General features: G+C 32.4%; 2 protein-coding genes across 2 annotated transcripts in view; one reads left to right on the forward strand and one right to left on the reverse strand.

Annotated features, from left to right (window-relative positions):
• Positions 1 to 6: 6 nt before the first annotated feature.
• Positions 7 to 8755, forward strand: LOC124537179 (mitotic spindle assembly checkpoint protein MAD1). The gene is made up of 14 exons (XM_047113903.1): positions 7 to 356; positions 436 to 608; positions 717 to 905; positions 1137 to 1295; positions 1655 to 1849; positions 2502 to 2684; positions 2775 to 2948; positions 3237 to 3379; positions 4060 to 4220; positions 5024 to 5157; positions 5587 to 5664; positions 6072 to 6178; positions 6456 to 6554; positions 7041 to 8755. The coding sequence occupies exons 1-14, from the start codon at positions 215 to 217 to the stop codon at positions 7255 to 7257; spliced, it is 2154 nt and encodes a 717-aa protein (XP_046969859.1). The 5' UTR covers positions 7 to 214; the 3' UTR covers positions 7258 to 8755.
• A 2316-nt stretch (positions 8756 to 11071) lies between these two features.
• LOC124537327 (follistatin) overlaps positions 11072 to 19027 on the reverse strand; it is a 28231-nt gene continuing 20275 nt past the window's right edge. Inside the window, exons 4-6 of the mRNA XM_047114144.1 lie at positions 14450 to 14665; positions 13851 to 14072; positions 11072 to 13254 (exon numbers count right to left, since the gene is read on the reverse strand). Coding sequence (XP_046970100.1) covers positions 13178 to 13254; positions 13851 to 14072; positions 14450 to 14665 — 515 coding nt within the window. The 3' untranslated portion in view covers positions 11072 to 13177. The remainder of the gene's footprint in view (positions 13255 to 13850; positions 14073 to 14449; positions 14666 to 19027) is intronic.

The raw sequence follows: 19027 nt of genomic DNA on the forward strand, positions 1-19027 counted from the left end.
TTCAATGTTTTATTAGTGTCTATGATAATTAAAGCAACTCTGTCTGCTGTCACTTTGCTTTTTGCTTCTGCTACAACTTCAAGATAAACTTGTAAATGTGATTTGTGAACAAGTTTCGATTTTCACCTTTTAGGCATGCAGAAATATTATTTCTGCTGATTATTATTATGAGTGATCTGTGTTTCAAGTAAACATTAGTACTTTTTTTTTGAAAATGGCTAAAGAAGGAGATATGTCTTTGCTTAACGATGTATTGGAGCCGTTTAGGCGGGTTATAAACACCGATCCGCCAAAAGACAAATTGTCGGCGTCTACGAAACTAAATTTTTCTGATAGTAATCAATCAATAAAAGAAGGTATTATTTCATGTTATTCCAAATCTAAATTGCTTGTTTTGATAATTCCTATGTTGATTGTGTAAACTTTTTTGTTTAGATACACCTAATTTACATACGCTGGGAAAAAGAAAATCCGCCTTAAATATGAGCGCTCCAGAGACTCCTGAAAAGCGTATGCGTTCTGACTCTACCTCTAATACGGTATCAGCACCACCTTCACCCTGGGAAGCAAAACGGCTAAAAATTGATTTAATTGCAGCTAAAGCTCAGGTAAGATTAAATTTAAAAATACTCTCTAACAAGTGACAACTATAAACTTTTTGTTAATTTGTTATGCCTTTAAAGTTAAATAAAGAAATCAATATATGTTCACAACAGATTGCGAAGCTGGAAGCCCGTGTTAATCACCAACATACAATTAGGAAAGAAATGCAAATTCTCTTCGAAGAGGAAAAGACATCGCTCACTGAACAACATAAAAGAGATCAGCGAGCCGTCTCAGAAATGGAGGAAAGACTGCAGTTAATAAGGAGAAGGGAACAAGAATTGAAGGATGAATACAATGAGGTATTTTTAAACTATTTCCTTCCATTTGACTTGATTTTTATTGGTAAAATAATTGAAATGGCTTATAACATTTTATTAAACAGAGCTATGCATCAAATATTATAAAAACAAGAATATTGCAATATATAATTCAACAAGATTTAAAAGACAGTTAGTAATAATAATTCTTAATAGTCAATATGATGTCTGTTTATAAGCATATTTACAATGTGTTAGTAATTTAATTTTTAGGCAATTAAACAGCATATGGAAAAGAAAACCAAATGGGATAAAGAGAAGAATGAGCTTCAAAAGCAAATAGCTGAATTGAAAGATAAGTTATTAGAATCGAATGTGAGTAGTAAAGATCAAATATCGGAAATGAAGAAAGATATGGATGAATTACTCCAGGTGAGGTTATAATTAAAAATACATGACTGTCATTGTGTATTCGGTATTTTTTTTACTATTTGGTATATATTTTTGCGTAACAAGTTTTTGCACATGCGAACTGTTGGTTTATTTCCAATGGGGTATTTGAAACATTTTATAAATATTTTTTTTGTCTTAAACAATTTTATAAAGTAATTTATGTTAAATGCATTGTCATATGTCGTAATCATGTATGTCTATGATGTGATTATTAGTGACGTAGTTAATATTCGTCATACAACAATTTTTTTTTAAATATATTGATAATAATTTTTTTAACATTTAATTATGATGTTTTTAGGATTAAATATTTTCATGGTGATATTATTGTTAATTAGGCTTTAGAAGGTGCACAGCAAGAGGTGGAAATGCTCAAAAAAGAGGTAACAAGGCAAACATCCAGGGCTGAACAATGCACAACACTACGGACACAGGTGGAAAAACAAACATTTGAGCTTCAACAAGTTACGAGCAAGCTAAAGGAGATAGAGTATGAAAGAGATTCATATAAGGACTGGCAGCAACAGGCTAAAGTAAGTTAGGAAAATGTTACAATAATTAAATTTGTACAGGAAGTAAATGAAACTTGTGTAGAAAAGTAATGTCTTTGGTCATAATCATTATTTATTAATTTCAAAAGTCACATTTAGAATATGCATGTTTAACACATAATAAGACAAAACATAGGCTTTGTAACATTCACCTATATGTATGTTAATTCAAATTATTATATTTTTATATATTTCAATATTATACAATATAAGAAGGAAAAAGTAATTACTGATATTGATAAACTTTGATTAAAGCTACTTTAAGTATGTTATTATTTTTGGAATTTATTCAAATAGTGTTTTCTTAGAAGTAGCATTTGATGTACAGTTGTGCATAAATAATAAAAATAATGTCGAAATGTTTTTTGAACCCATAAAACCCTCCACCATAGTGGTATTGTTCCTTATAAAATTATGAGACAATTACAATTGGTGTAAAAGCTGTATAAAACAATCCATGAGCTCAAATCAGAAATTTGTAGCATAGATTTGTTAGTAAGTATTGCATTGGAGTCATAGAAATTATGCATTATGAAATTTGAATTGGAAAACTCAATTTATTTTAGATGATTGAAAATTCCACCAGTGTATGCAATAGATTTAAAAAACAAATTCAATTATTATTTTATTTCAGACAGCACAGAAACGCCTAACGAATATGGCAGAACTAGAAAAAGAAGTGGTTCGTCTAAGAGCAGCGGAAAGGAATCTTCGTGATGCTGTCTGCAATAAACTTTTGCTTGAAGAACAGGTCAATTTACTCACTACAAAGGTTGAGACTTTACAGCCGATGCAACAGCAGTTACATGAGGCAACAGTGAGTAAAATATTTAAAATATAAACTAAAAAAGAATTTATTACAATTGTAATATGTAAGTAACAGATGCAAAATAATAACTTCTTTTAGGTTAAAATAGCCGCTTTAGAATCGGCTCTGGAAGAATGGACAACTGCAGCAAAAAATCATGGTATTGAAACATCTCGAGCACTGTCTTCGGCTCTGGATTCAGCCCTAAGCAGTCAGTTAAATGCAGTTGCAGGGTGCTCTGAGGCACAGTCGATCCTTGCACAGCATACTGAGGTAAATAAAAATGTTGAAAAGACAAGTTTTTGTTTTAAACCTTTCTTTGTGTGTCTTTATGCAGATGGTATTGTGCTAAATATGTGTCAATTATTTATTTTTCATTTAGTGGAAATTGTTATGCTTTTATTTTATCATACTGCTGCTAAAAAAATGCTGTTTAAGCAATTAAAATGCTTATTCACTCTATAGTATAAAAAAATATACTCATTCAAAGTTTTTGAAATCTTTGAAATTTTTTTGTTTAATTATGATAGGCAAAATATTTAATAATATTTATAATTTTAGGAACTAGCGACACTTAAATTTGAGCGCGACAAGATCAGCACTAAGCTCAATGATTTGCAAATTGTGCGCAAGAACCAAGAGAGTCTTATACATCGGTTGCAGAAACGACTGTTACTGGTCACCAGAGAAAGAGATAGCTATAGGTAAATACAAATATCTGCTGACTCAATCATCGTATTATTTTTAATTTTATTATTACTTTATTTCAATTATTTGATCTCTTTCTATTTATTTATTTATTTACAACAAGTACACTTACAACATACACATTGAACATTTACAGTTAAAGTGACTATATTAAAACATCAGATATGTACGTCAATGACAAGTGTACGTAACATTTACTAACTATAAACAGTGCACAATTAAAAAGTTTCCATATTAATTTAAAGATAAAATAAAAATATTACGTATTAATATTAAATATTCTATTAATATGTTTTTACTCTAAAGCTCTGAGCTCTGGTCTGTCATCAGTACTGTAGCTAATATTTTGTGTAGTGTTTTTGTGATGAGTAAATAATAATAAATAATAAATATAAATAAATATGAGACAACATCACATACATTACTCTGATCCCAATGTAAGTAGCTGAAGCACTTGTGTTATGGAACATCAGAAGTAACGACGGTACCACAAACACCCAGACCCAAGACAACATAGAAAATTAATGGTAATATAAATCGACTCGGCCGGGAATCGAACCCGGGACCTCAGAGTGGCGTACCCATGAAAACCACCGGTGTACACACCACTCGACCATGGAGGTCGTCAAAGGTGAGGTCGAGGTGAGTAGTGTAATGTACTTGGGGGTTCTCGCAGGCAGCAGCTGGACAGCTACGAGCGCGAGCTGACGGTGTCGCTGAGCGGCGAGGGCGCGGGGGGGGCGGCGCTGCTGGCCGCGCGCGTGGAGCAGCTGGAAAAGGCGCTGCAGGCCTACCGAGACCTGCTGGCGCACCACGACCACGAGCCCGCCGCCAAGGGTACGCGATATCCTCCCGCTTTCAAGGCCTGGCGATGATATCCTCCCGCTTTCAAGGCCTATCTATTGTGTTAAAAGCGATATCCTCCAGAAAAGTTTTATATTATGATTCTAAATCAAACTCCAGCTACAATTTAAATATCCCTCAGAAAAGTTTTATATTATGATTCTAAATCAAACTCCAGTTACAATTTAAATATCCCCCAGAAAAGTTTTATATTATGATCTAAATATTATTATTATTATGTAAATATCTATAGTATGTAAATGTATATATTTATAATGTGTATGTATATTATATTATTATATATTTATGGAATATTTATTTATGTATCGTATACATACATATATATATTGCATCTATTTTTTATGTATTAAATAATTTGTACACCCCTACCATTCTATCTCTCTCATCTACCAAAGGTTGCCTGGAAGTGATCGCTGTTTTAGCGATAAGGCTGCCTATTGTACATTTTTCTTTTCTTTGTTTTTCTTTTACTCCTATTATTTGATTAGATTTATGAGAGAGTCCAAAGGATACTATGGTACTAAACATTTCTCGTGCTAGCTTTTACATTCAGACATATTAACACCTGTGAGGTAGACTAAAAATAAAAGGGTAGAGTCGCATGTCTTGCAACAAAGTTAGCTTGAACGGCCTACATGCAAATGTCCCATGGTTCGTTTTGTTCCCACTGACTTACACACTGTCTGTCTATATTGGTGTGCAATAAAGAGTATATAAATAAATAATAATTTATCAACTAACAAGTATGTTGTTTTAAAATATATATGCTTTTTTAGCATTAGAGAGCGCACGCGCTGAAATAAATAAGTACCGTGACGAGGCAGAAGCGGCGAAACGTGACGTCATAAAGCTGCGGGCTCAGCGTGACCAGTTACAAGCTCATTTGGAAAAGCTTGCCGCACCGACTAAAGTGAGTACACTATTTATAATCATCATTCGCCTTATTCCAGATTCTTGAGTGGAAGAGTTAAAGATCCCTTTAGATGAGTTAAAGCTCTTCAAATTCCTATACCAAACTTCTTTCCAAGTTTTATTATATATTTATTTGAAATTGTAGATGTTTACAATTTTGTATTGATTAAGAGTAAACATTTTTTTAATGTTAGTAAACTTGATTCCAATAGCACAATAAGTCAACATAATGAAACCTTAGATATTAAAAACCTTACAAATTATAGTTCATGTTATTTGTTGATAACTTCTTTCATTGGTATAGGGTATACAAACATTTTATTTAATTAAATCACAAGTCTTATTCAAATCGATCTGTTATCTTAGAAATGTATGAAAAATATGTTATTTTTTTTTCATATTATTAACTAAAATAAATGATTTACAGGTCCTTCATTTAGCTGATAATCCAGCAGCAGCTGCCCACAAGCAGATGCAAGTAGATTTGGAATCGGCTCAAGAAGAGGTAAGAATAACATAATTAAAAAAAACACACAATCATATTTTATTGTTTCTGCATTTTCCATTTTAAACTTTTAATAAGTTATTTACATTAATGTTTGTTTTTTAATTTGAAGTTAATCATAGTAGTCGTGAGACTTTACTTAACATGTGCTAGTAGCACAATATTTAAAAAACACATTTTTATTTTGTACTTTTTTCCCACTTATGTTCTCTCTTATAACATTTGGATAAAAAAAACTTTCAAACAGATGAAATTGTGTTTCTTTATGGAAATAGAATTATTTGAATGTATCATAGTGAGTATTCGAAAATATTCCATATATGGCAGAATTTAAACATGTTTGTTATAGTAGTACCTTTTATACATTATGATATTAATGTGAATGTACATCTTTTTTTTAATATTAGATTAAAAAACTGAAGACTGCACTTCGCGAAGGTGGATCTCGCGCTTGTCCTGAAGAAATGCAACAATTAAAAACACAACTAGAAAATAGTCGAATTAAATTGCAGAGGTAGTATACATATTCATATAATAATTTTGTAGAATATATACTTAATTAACTTAGAATCTTTCCTAATTTAAAGTGGTGGAAGAGTTTTTTTGATTTGGTTTTTTATGTGATTTTTAACAGAGAAAAAAAATATGGAAAATAGTTTTTAAATATATAGCAATAAAATAACTTATACAAATATTAAACTTCTTCAAAATTAATTTATTTTGAAATTAATTTAATTTATATGTAGTTTTATATTTTCGTAGAAGTAATGTGTGTATGAATTAATTTTCAGAATGAAAGAAGAATTTACTTCTTCTGCTCAAGAATACCGAGATGTATGTTACATGCTTCTGGGTTACAAAATAGATAGGACCGGTCATAAGAATTATAGGTAAGTTTTTTAACCCAGTATCTAATCACAAAGTAAAATTCTGTAATGTTGTGTCATGTCTTGCTTTTGGACAAAAGAAGTATTATGTAATGGTAGCACTGAACAAAAGGTTTTTTTTTCTTTTGAAGAAGACATTTGGAGTTTATTATACCAATATTGTTGCTTCTTAGTTCAATTAAAAAAAGAATTACTAACACAATTTAATATAAAACTTAATGGTGTTTCATGTGTCACATGCATTGTTCACTAGGTCATCTTAGCTAATTAATTATTAAAGAATATGAATATCATATTTTATTAAATATTCTGCACCTTTACAATATTGAAGTGAATAAATATTAACTAGGGCAAATTGACAGATGTCATTAAATCACTATTTTTGCCTGTTAGAATACTATTAATGCGAAAGATTTAGGTGGCGAATGAGATGGCGAGTGTTTTAAATGTAGAAATATTATTTACGTTATTTGTTTTATTTTGTTTCAGGATATCAAATATGTATGCTGAGTCATCAGATGAATATCTAACATTTACCTTATGTGATGATGGTATAGAAATGGTTCATACTGAATATTCTGCATCCCTGGGTGAGCTGGTGGAACTTCATCTACATCATCACCGCTCCATACCATTATTTCTCAGTGCGCTGACAATGGAACTGTTCACCCGGACAACTATGCAACAAGAAGTTCAGGAGTGTTAAGTGAATGGAAAGACAATGTGTACAAGAAAGTATTTTTGACTTGACTAATGTATAGTGCTGACTAGTGAAATTGAATTGTGTGATTTTGGGGCTTAAAAAGTGGTTGTGGAGCATGCTTCCTGTCTCTATGCGTTTCCACGAGGCATAAAGTTGATTTCTTACATATATAGTTTCATAATAGAATAATATTTCGATAAAAGCAAGTTTCATTCATTATCTTCTTAACCTAAATGAAGTATGTCACTCAAAAATAGACTTGTAAATATGCTCTAGTGATTTTTTTAAACACCATCTATGTATCTGTTATATTGTATATGGGAAAAAATGTGAACATATCTTAATTGCACAAATAATCTCAAGAAAAGGCATCACATAGTCTACTTTAAACAAAGATTTCAGATCATTTATGTTGTTATAAATAATGTATCATTTTGATCTTACATTAACATAACATTTTCTTTGTAACTATGTGCAGGGAGCCAATTCTACTAATAAATGTCACTTTATTGCTTGAAACAATCATTGTCTGTTAGTCGTCTTTGTATATTTATAACACTACAATCCAGTTGCATTGGGCGTCCACACAAAAACACAATGCGATACGATACATATTTGGAAGGACTGTTTTGACATGGATCGCAAAAAGATTGTTTCGCTCTTGTTATTGTTAAAACTATAAAGAAGATTTAGGTTTATCCACTAATAACGGTTATGAACGCCCGATGGAAACTATTGTCTTCGAATATACTATGCTTTGAGAATAGGAGAAAATATTTTTTGAATATTTTAGAATGAGCATATATTCATTTGAAGTCTTTCCTAAGGGACGCCATAAGTGCCGTCTCGCCGACTAACGCGGCGTCAACAAATGTGACGTAATATCGGATATTCTTGCAGTGCATTCGTGTAAGTTCGCAGATATTTGCGTAGTATTGCGAATTCGAATTTATGTATCTGTGGGAGCCTTTTGGTTTGGGCCTTTGTAGCTAGGTTGGAGTAATGTCAGGAATGTATTGCAATTGTAATAAATTAGTAGAATTGTGCCTCAAGTCTGGAATTTTGGATGATTATTGATATTTCAAAGTGCTTGCATTCAATATGAACGTATAATTTGTAGTTAATTACCATGTTTATCATTTTTTATCCACCGAGCCACTTTGAAGCATATTCCAGTAGTTCCTAGTATAAACTAAAAGTATACAATATTTTACATGATATGGTAACAATACATATTAAAGAACTAAGTAAAATGTAGGATATAATCTCATATTCCTTTTTGTATTGTATGTTTTTATTTTTTTATGTTTAAAATAATACTGTTTTAATATTCACGTTCCCTATATAAAGCTGGAATACTTTAAGTCTGTAGAACAATTTAAATGTGGCTGAAATTTTCCTGGATGTATGTTTTTCAAACAATGAAAATTAATTGAACTATTGATTAAATGTATAGATACAATTTAATTCCACTATAAGTAAAATATATGATGACACAATGTAAGATTTTTTTATTTATTTATATAGTTACAATAAAGAGCCGAGTTTTTGATATTTGGTTAGTTTTACCGAATTTCCAATTAATCGTTAATTTGGGCTAGTTTTTATATCAGGGTTAATTCAGGCCCATTAATTGGTAGTTCTAGCGCTTATGAAGTTGTGATGTATATGATTCTTATAAATCTTTCATACATATTAATGACCTTGTAGATTTCACAAAACCAGGAGAGGATTTGATATATACTGTTTGGTCAATGGAAGGTAGTCCCAGAAGATTTTATGAATCGGAATCGGAATCTATAAGGTTCATTTTTTTGCGACTTGCTTTGGAACATTTTTGGGGTCTTAAACGTAGTCCTGTTTGTTCACAGAGAATCAAAAATTGACCATGATTTCATATCCTAAGACCGAATTTTATAGATAATGCTCATGTTATCTTCGTCATGGGTTATCCCTTCCTCCTTTTTACAACCTATTTCTCAATTGCACGCACCGCGATATGATATGTGTTGATATTTAATAATTACCATAACAGATAAGTAATAAATTTGTATTTAAAATTAAGTATAATATTACAATATTACAATGTGTCATTTTAGCATTCTCTATTATAGTAGAGTGCTTTGTTTGACATATAACATAGATATGATATATGTAGGGGGTAATCTCCGGAACTGACTTAAAATTAGCTCTTGAAACTTGTGTTGTGGGATATGAATTGGGTTGCTACTTTCTCATTAAATCACTTTTTTTTATCTGTGAAATTATTCCACTAGAAAACTATTTGCTTCTATATCAATAGAATAAAACTAATTATTAAATAAAACTCGATAAATTCTCTAAAGATGTCAAAAATTACTCTCCTTTATGCTTGAGAAACGCTTTATTTAAAACCACATAACAGTTTAAAAAATAATCTGATGCAATAGGTCTATTAACGCTTTCTACGTTTTCTGTCGCATAAAGCTAAGAAGTTCATAAGTAGTTCATTAAGTAACTTAGGTAAGTATTCCTAGATCAAATAAATAACTGTTCTGCAGTTGGGCTTAAGCATGTCCTATCGTTTACTCAAGAGACGTAGACATTACACACATGCAGACTTTTTACGATGTTTTTCGTCGTCGCCGAGCAAAAGATGAATTATTAAGTTCATCACATGCAAAAGTGGCTCTTGCTTCGCCTCGAACCCGCAATCTTGGCTTCTACACCACAGCCATCTCAGGTATTCCTATATATTATAATAAGGTTGTAAATAGCTTATTTGCAATTAGTGTTTTAGAGTATGTCGGTTGTGTTACGGCATTTTTGTAATTGTTTTATGCTTTAATGAAGACTGGAGTCGTTTATTGGTTGCTATTTTTTGTATATTTATGTATTTGTAAGTGGTGCCAATGGGAACAAACGTTTGTTTACCATTCTTATCAATGGAATGTTAAAACCTTTTATAATGACGATGAAGATGTAAATATACCTTTTTTCATTATTTTTTAATTTTTAAATATTTAATGTAAGACGAATAAAAATAAATTTCTTGAATAATAAAATTAGATTAAACTGAGTTTTATTTAACGGTTCCAATCATAGTTAAGGTAAAGTTAGTAAATGACCTGATACTTTTTAACCGACTTTAGAAAAGGTTATGAATTTGACTGCATTTTTTTTTGAGAAGGAATTTAAAAATTGTTCCAATAGAAGATTAATGTTGTAGAAAATCAAAACGATGTTTTCCTACACTGCTGCGCGCGAGATGACTTTGTTACCGGCCTATGATACATATACCTATGAATACATATACCTGTATACAGCGTCACTTTCTACAAAAAGTTGTTCGTTTATTTCAAATAAAACTAAACGGAATATTTTCTTAATACATGCACAATTGGCCGATTTCGGCTACGGTAACCATTTTCAAGAAAGGCTTTGTACACAAGTTATATAGCATAAATTCAAGTCCACTATTACTATGATATGATTTGACGCACATGGCCGGAAAGAGTTCAGACGTAACAGCTTATATACATTCAGATACGCAGGAGTGTAAACACTGCCAATTACCAGGCTGTTACCGAGAATTCTCTCTCGACTGATAACCGAAATAACTTTCAGCATAACCCTGACTATGGTTGCAGGAGCTCTGGATCTGTAATAAGCACTAGACCAATGGAAGTAACGGTTTTAGGAAATATAATTTTATCAAATATATTTCATGACAATCATTTTCTCCATTCCTTAGGCGTTGAATATAATTATAAATTCTACTTGAAACAGTTAAATATTACTATATTATTTAGTTTCATGGTTTTAAATAAAATACAAGTTTCATGTAAAATATTTATGAAGAAACAAGGACAATATATTATACATTATCTATAATGTTTGAATGAGTTAACTACAACAATTTAGTGGTTCAACTACAACAATAATATGTAGTAGTACAGTTAACAATCGTTTAATGTGTATGCGTAAACTTTAAAAAATGACATTTGAAAAATTTATCTACGATTTTTTTTAATCTGTCCCATATGTAATAAAAAGGTTTTAATGTCACGTACAAGGAACAGAACTACGACTAAACGTTTACGCATACATAAAGAAAATAATTGACAAGAGCAAAGTCGTAAGTTAATATAAAATAGTTAAGTATTAAAAATATATAGTCCACAATATGAGTGTATAAATATTACTTTATAAGCGAGAATACAAAATAATAATATTAACATATACTCAACATGTTTCACAGAATTAGGTCACCGTTGCATTTCAGTGCAATTCATTTCGACTGCAGACCTGCATAATGTATTTCAACTTTATTCATCATAATATTTAAAACTTGAATTTAAAAGTACTCAGCTGGCAAGATCACTTGATTATTTTAATTTATTTAAGCTCGTTTTATTCGCTTCTAGTAAAATATTCACAGCGTGCAGTCGAAATCAACTAAATATGGTTTGTAAAATATTTAAAATTCAACACATGAAATGAAAATAATATAAGAAATATCAAATGAAGTTATATAAACCTATTTTCATTTTCGATTTTTCTTTGATCTAATAGGTATGTGTATCTGAGATCTTACAGATAGTTTTACGTAAAAAAAATTTAAATAACGTAAAAATTAAACACATTATGACACTAAATAAAACTTAAATATTAATTACTTAAGTGGACTAATATTCTATATTAAAGAAATCAAATTGTAAACTATTTAAAGCTAAGCAGGACGTCCAGAAACTCAATTTTTCGAGTGACATTCATCACACATAGTTCGATTCGATATATTCACAACTGACATCCATACAAATTATACTTGGAAACATTTTGGAAACAATTCAAAAGTAACAATAAATTACTTTTTATCTACAGTCTATAAAGTCACCTAATTTCATTAGAAAACGTTTCGAAAATAAAAATTAAATTCTAAAGATCTTACATAGACATAATACTGAAATAAGTATTTAAATTGTTCTTTTCAAATGATCGAATTAAAATTTTCTGATCCAGTGACGCACGTTCGTATATAAAAAAATTAAAACAAAACAAAACACGTAAACATAAATTTCACACAATTTTCAATAACATTATTGCACTAAAACTTCATAACTTAATAATAAATATTGCATAAGCGTTAAAACCACATTACGTGAAGTAAAATTAAATCTTAAACTACTAAAAGTTATTAAAATTTTAAGAACAAATGTCAGTCAAAAATAGTAAGTTATTTCAATCTACGAGCTTCGTCGTAAAAACGCCAACAAGACGTAATTTAGGATTTTCTAGAATAGAAATACCTACAATATACCAAATATTGTGCTAACTACAGTTCTATGTATAACGTTTTGACTAAATATTAAGTACAATTTGGTGCTCAACTTTAATAATGTAAAGTGTTAATCATTAATTACTATAGACATATTATTTATCTACAAAAGTCGAAAAATGTGCAACAAGGTCAAGAATTTTCCTAAACCTACTATAAGTAACTACGAACATTTTTCGTTCGGATGAACTGGCTCAATGACTCGACCATTCTTATATAACTAATACTCTGGTCTTCAGGTTAGGTCGGACTCTTACGAATTTAATGAGTTCAATGCTTTAATTTATCACCAATTTCTTGTTTTAATCGACTTCGTTTTAAAAATCATTATTAGATAGAATGTATGTTTTTATAATCAGACTTTTTGTATCGATTTTGCTAATTTTTATTCGAAATCATGTTTCTACTCAGAACTAAAAACGTCGATTGTTTCAGTATGGCTATATCCTAACCCTAAGAGACTCGTAAATTCTGGTTCCAAACGCAGTCTTCTACATAGCGTTTTAACACTGAGTACATGCTTGGAGATATTTGTCTTTACAAGAGACGAATCAACTTGTTCTACAAAGTTATCTAAACACTGCAGTGCTAATTCAGAGTCCATGACTATAGGACTCGTGACGTGTCTGTATCCTCGACATTTTTCTCGTCGGTCACACTATTGTCCGTTATATTTTTGTTTCCTGAAACAAAAAAGGTTCCGTTAAAAGTTAATAAATACCTAACAATTTACTATTCGATGTACACCAGTTTTAGTAATTTCGTCAGATTTAGTAAGTAATTGTAATAGTAATAGAATAAATAAAATATAAAAAATCTATTTTATGCAATGATATTCTAGTAAACAGATATGTCATTAACGCGCAAAAAGTGAAGACTAGAAAACGTCCTTATTGGGACGTTTGCTTTAGTCGTTTTACGTAGTAATACGTTATAATACATCATAATTACGTAGTAATACGTTTTGCGTACTTAAAACATCTAGTTATGCCTTTTACTTATTGTTTTTATCAAGCTATTATTTTTACTTGAAACGAAATGTAAAATAAACGGTCCCCGGCGCGGCACACTTTTTTTCTGTTGTTTAGTATGGATATAACATATCTGTTTATTAGAATATAATGATATTCCTTTTGATTTTATGAAACAAAGAGATAAAATTGGGGAATCATTCCTTTTAAATTTTGTTTTAATATTCTCTCTGTAAATGGGTCTAAGATTTTCGTTTGATGAATGTTGACGAACTATATTTTTCCCATTTGTCTATTTTGAGCAGTACCTTTGCACGGGCCCGGGTGCATGGGGTCGACGACGGTGCCGGCGTGGCAGGCGGCGCGCTGCAGGCGGCACCACGACGCGTACGTGCGCGCGTCCGACCCGCACAGCGGCCGCCGCGCGCCGCCGCCGCACGCGCCGCACGACACGCAGCGCGCGCCGCTCGCGCCGCCCGACACGCAGCGCTGCCCCGCGCCGCACCGCACCCGCGCGCACGTCGCGTTCGCTGATCAATTTATTATAAATTTATTGTAAAAATAAATCTTTCCCGTTTGATTACGAAAATTATTATAATTTACATTCCTTTGAAAAAAAAAATCTTGCTTTTAAATATTTTGATGACCTCCGTGGTCCAGTGGTGTGTACACCGGTTTTCATGGGTACGCCACTCCGAGGTTCCGGGTTCGATTCCCGGCCGAGTCGATGTAGAATACCAATAGTTTTCTATGTTGTCTTGGGTCTGGGTGTTTGTGGTGCCGTCGTTACTTCTGATTTTCCATAACACAAGTGCTTTAGCTACTTACATTGGGATCAGAGTAATGTATGTGTTGTTGTCTCATATTTATTTATTTATTTAAATAGCTGTTAACATAATCTACGTACCCATGCAGGATCCCTTGTAGGCGAGTGGCAGTGCTTTCCCGCGTTCGCACGCCGCTTTCCTCAGCGCACACGCCCCAGCGTACGTGCGTCCATCCACCGCGCAAACGGGTGCCCCTGCCACACTGCAGGCCCCGCATCGCACACAATGCGCTCCGAGCTCGGCGTCCAGAACGCATCGCTTGTCTCCTCCACAGCGCACTCCTTCACAGCTTCCGACTGTCGAGACAGCTTCATTTAAATACCTCATTACATGCCGTGAAAGGATAATCAGTTTTACACCGCGCCCTCGACCTATGGGTTAGGTCTAATGTCAACTTAAAATAAGGAAATATGACGCCTAGCGTAACATAATAACTGGGTAGAAATCGGACTAACGAGCATGGCCTGTAAATATCTGACGCCTTTCCCAGTGGATTGTATCGTATTGCGGTTTATAGAGCGGCGATAGATAGTCTAGTCTAGACAGCGATCAAGTGCAGCCACTTTAGAGCTTAGATTACAGAGAATTTATCATGGTTAAAATCAGGCCGCCAACGGCTGCTTTTGTAAAACTATTTCGTGTCTGGCTCTTATAGAGAACGTATTCATGTTTTACGAGTAGGTAAACTTAAACTATATTGTTTTTTATTAATACATATGCTTTATATTTGTGATAAATTTATTAAAAAACATTAAATGAAATACCAGAAAACCGTTTACAGTATTTTGTAACTAACATATACTATACATCTATCTATAACGACAACAATAACATCAATACCTCTACAATATCTATTTTCACCGTCAATTAAACGTAAATTTTAAGTTAGAAGGTACGACAATACCTACCGGGATTGAACCTGCGATTTTTATTTGTCAGACGTCCTTTTACCGTTGAGGTATTTATGGTTTTTTTAAAGATATATGGCGATGTAATTTACCGTTTTTACGAGAGTTATGACCGATATTAGCCACGGCAGGAGCATATATTTTTATTTACGGATACAATTTGCACAACTTGGGCGGTTTTTTAGTTAACCGCCAAAATTAAAATGGGCTCTCCTAATTTGATGAAAAATCAAACTCTACAAATTTGATACAGACAAATAGATTTTCGAGTAGGTTGAATTTTGAAGGTTTAGACGTTGGCATGGTTTACAAGCTTCTGGCATGGAATTTGAAAATTTTAAGTTGTTTGAACTAAGTATATTTGGTACTGTTCGTCACTCTATATTTCATCACTTTTATATTTTATGAAATATGAGTTTTGTTATGTGGTATTCGGTAGGAAAGTTAGGAATAGAGAGTGCGTTTATATTAGCACACCCAACTGCACTAGGTATAATATATTTATTCAGGGCAGTTGGTTAGTTTCCTTTATGAAGTGCAGCCGTAACCGAAATGGATTAGGAAGACATCATCATAGTACAATATGATACGTTTACATTTTATTCAAGAATAAAAAGTAGTGGGATTTTTTTTTAATTTATTTATTTAATGCCACACTGTATAGATATCATTACAGGATTGTGCCCCAATTCGATATTACAGCACTTAAAAAAACAAATTTAAAATATCTATCCATGTTTTAATAATATATAATACTAAATTGCATATGATATATTCCAAGCAGCAATTATTCAGAATTTACTGAGGCTGCAACAAAACAAATCCACTCTGTCTGCTATCACATTGAGAGTACGTAACGTGCGTGTCAGTGGTGCTCTATGTGTGATAGTATACCATTTAAATTCCTTTAAGCAACATTTAAAAAATACAAAATTAATGTCGAATTAAAAACTACTACCACAATAGTAAATATTAATATGCCAATAGAAGTTTTTCACAACACGAATGTTTGTTATTTTCAATGATTGCAATGCACGAAAGTGTTCCTAACTTCTGTCCCACCTTACAACTAATTATAGAGGCATACACGAAGACATTTCGCGTAATATTCACGAATGTATTTTGAGAATCTCGGGTAGGTGCGTACATTACAAGAATTTGCGCTTGCGGCGAGCCTATCCGCTCATAAAATACTATGATGTCGCACATAAACCCTGTGCACATAATTTCGCGTGCAGTAATATTTGATGTTTCGGAATAATACATTATTCTAAGAAAAGCACTCGCTAATATAGGTCGTGTGAATGTCCTTAGCTCTGAGTAACCGTTTAGGTTTTGCAGCTTGAAGTTTAATGCATTTGAAAAGTTTTAACAAATATTGTATATTATATACATATAAAAAAGATATATTTCAGTTGTGATAGTACTATTGCTCGAGTATTTAGCGGAGTTAGTCAGTTATACGCATCTTCCATCGTTGATCTATTCGGACATAAATTACATTAATTAATTGGATATTATAAAACTGACTTCAGAGATTGCACTTGAAGAGTTAAGATAAACATCGCAATATGAATGAGTCTTTAGAACGAACATTACATTGACGTTATCGCGAAGGATATTATTCATACTATGGAATGAGGACGTCTGTCTGGTTCGGTCTAGGGCCGACTGCGATTATGACGGTTTGAAAGTGTCCCTGACAAGGAGTAATTAATTGAGGTATGTCTTAACTGTATACTGGCTTTACTTTATACAAGAAATGGTATCCTATTTTATTCATAAATATTTTTATTCACTAATACATTAAGACATACACTATCCGTGTCTCACAAGTAGGTACTTGGTCAATGAGCTTTTTGCAGTTGATAATTATTATTTTTTTATTCAAATGTTTTGTATTGTATGTGGTTTAAAAAGTCAATTTAATGGTTAAATATACATTGTTTATTTTTATCAAAGTTAAAACAGTGTTCTATTTTGTGTTGACAAAGTCCCTCGGACGCATTTATAACCTGCGAGAGTTTCTTTTTTCACATCCATTGAGTTACGTTATCTGTGTGTGTAACGAAGGAAGCGCTCGCCGCGGCCGGTTTCTCATAATTGCACCCATTCTGCACTCGGATGACATCCTGCGAGTTGCGACTACACCATTGCTATAAGCACTGACCACACGTTTTCGAATGCCTTTTGAAACTGTCACATAGCTCAGCTCGCTCTGTTAGTCACTTTAAATAGTTTTTATTGGAATGGAAGCTAGTAATTACATGCTACCGAGAACTCAAGACTCGTATTTATAACAAGTGAACGGGTGGAAATATTACTTTTATATCCATAGTTTAATAAATCTAATTGTTAATGAAAAGTTAGTTTTATAACAACAGTCGACCACATCGTAAAAGTATTGCACACATGCATACGTTTTATGTACATGTATTATATGATTTATGAGAGAGTCGAAAGGATACTATGGTAAACATTTCTCGTGCATGCTTTTACATTCAGACATATTAACACCTGTGAGGTAGACTAAAAATAAAAGGGTAGAGTCGCATGTCTTGCAACAAAGTTAGCTTGAACGGCCTACATGCAAATGTCGCTGTCTGTATCGTCCCACGGTTCGTTTTGTTCCCACTGACTTACACACGCTGAATAATGAACTATATCTCAAATAAATTTAAAAGTAGCGAAAATAAATACATTTTGTTTAGGTACGTGATGAAAAGAATACGAGATCTTAAACAAAGTGCGCTGTATTGAATCAATGAAGTACGTGAATTAAAGTGTATGCAAGTCCATATATCTACATATTTAAATCTAGTACCTGCACACCTACCATAGTAAGTAGTGTTTCAAATATTAATATTTAAAATTATGCGGCATATTATGATGCGTAGTAATAATATAAACTACAAAAGTTTATAGTTAATGATGTACTACTTACAATTTTCATTTTAAATACAACAATGTAACAACCTTTGAATTATATCAACAATAACAATAACATCGAATATAGTGCATATTCGATTTTTTTCTGATCTTCTAAGTTTTCCAATAGTTCTAATAAATCCAATAATAATACGTTAAAAAGTAGAATTAATTGTGTTAAGTATATTTCAATGTACGTGAGTAAGGATTCCATATCTGGCAATGAATCAATCGCGATGGGTATCAGATAAAGAAGTAAACAAAAACCAGTATATAAGTATCACGTGGTTTTGATTTACATCGATCAAGTTAATTCGAAAACCGGTGGTTGGGTACTACAGGTCTCATTCACACGCATACACCCCGGGCGACGCGATCGGCCAGACGCATCATGCATCGCAATGAGCTATTATTGAGACCCGATCCCGATAGAGACGTACTGAGCCTTATACGAACAAAACAGCAATTTACTAGTGCGATAGTAAAGGAGTGTCCGTTCATCGCGGGACAGGGATAAATACGTTCGAAGGGAATGAATAAAACAACCGGCGATTCCTGGCGTGGAAAGCGGTCCATAATTATAGCTGCAGCAATACTAGAACGCTCTGGGCGGCGTTTGATTACTGGTTCGCCAATAAACCTCTTAAGGAGAATTTGTTATAAATGCGAAGTGATTGGTCATTGTTCGAGAAATTTTCTTTTCGATATTATCGACTATGAAATGTGTAACCACATACATTTCGAAAACATATTTCTCTTGTGTTTTGTTTAAGTGTTGTTTTACTAAGATTTGAACTCATACGCACTTTAAAGTCTGAACCT

Source organism: Vanessa cardui, chromosome 18 (assembly GCF_905220365.1).
Source record: "Vanessa cardui chromosome 18, ilVanCard2.1, whole genome shotgun sequence".
Classification (NCBI taxonomy): Eukaryota; Metazoa; Arthropoda; class Insecta; order Lepidoptera; family Nymphalidae; genus Vanessa; species Vanessa cardui.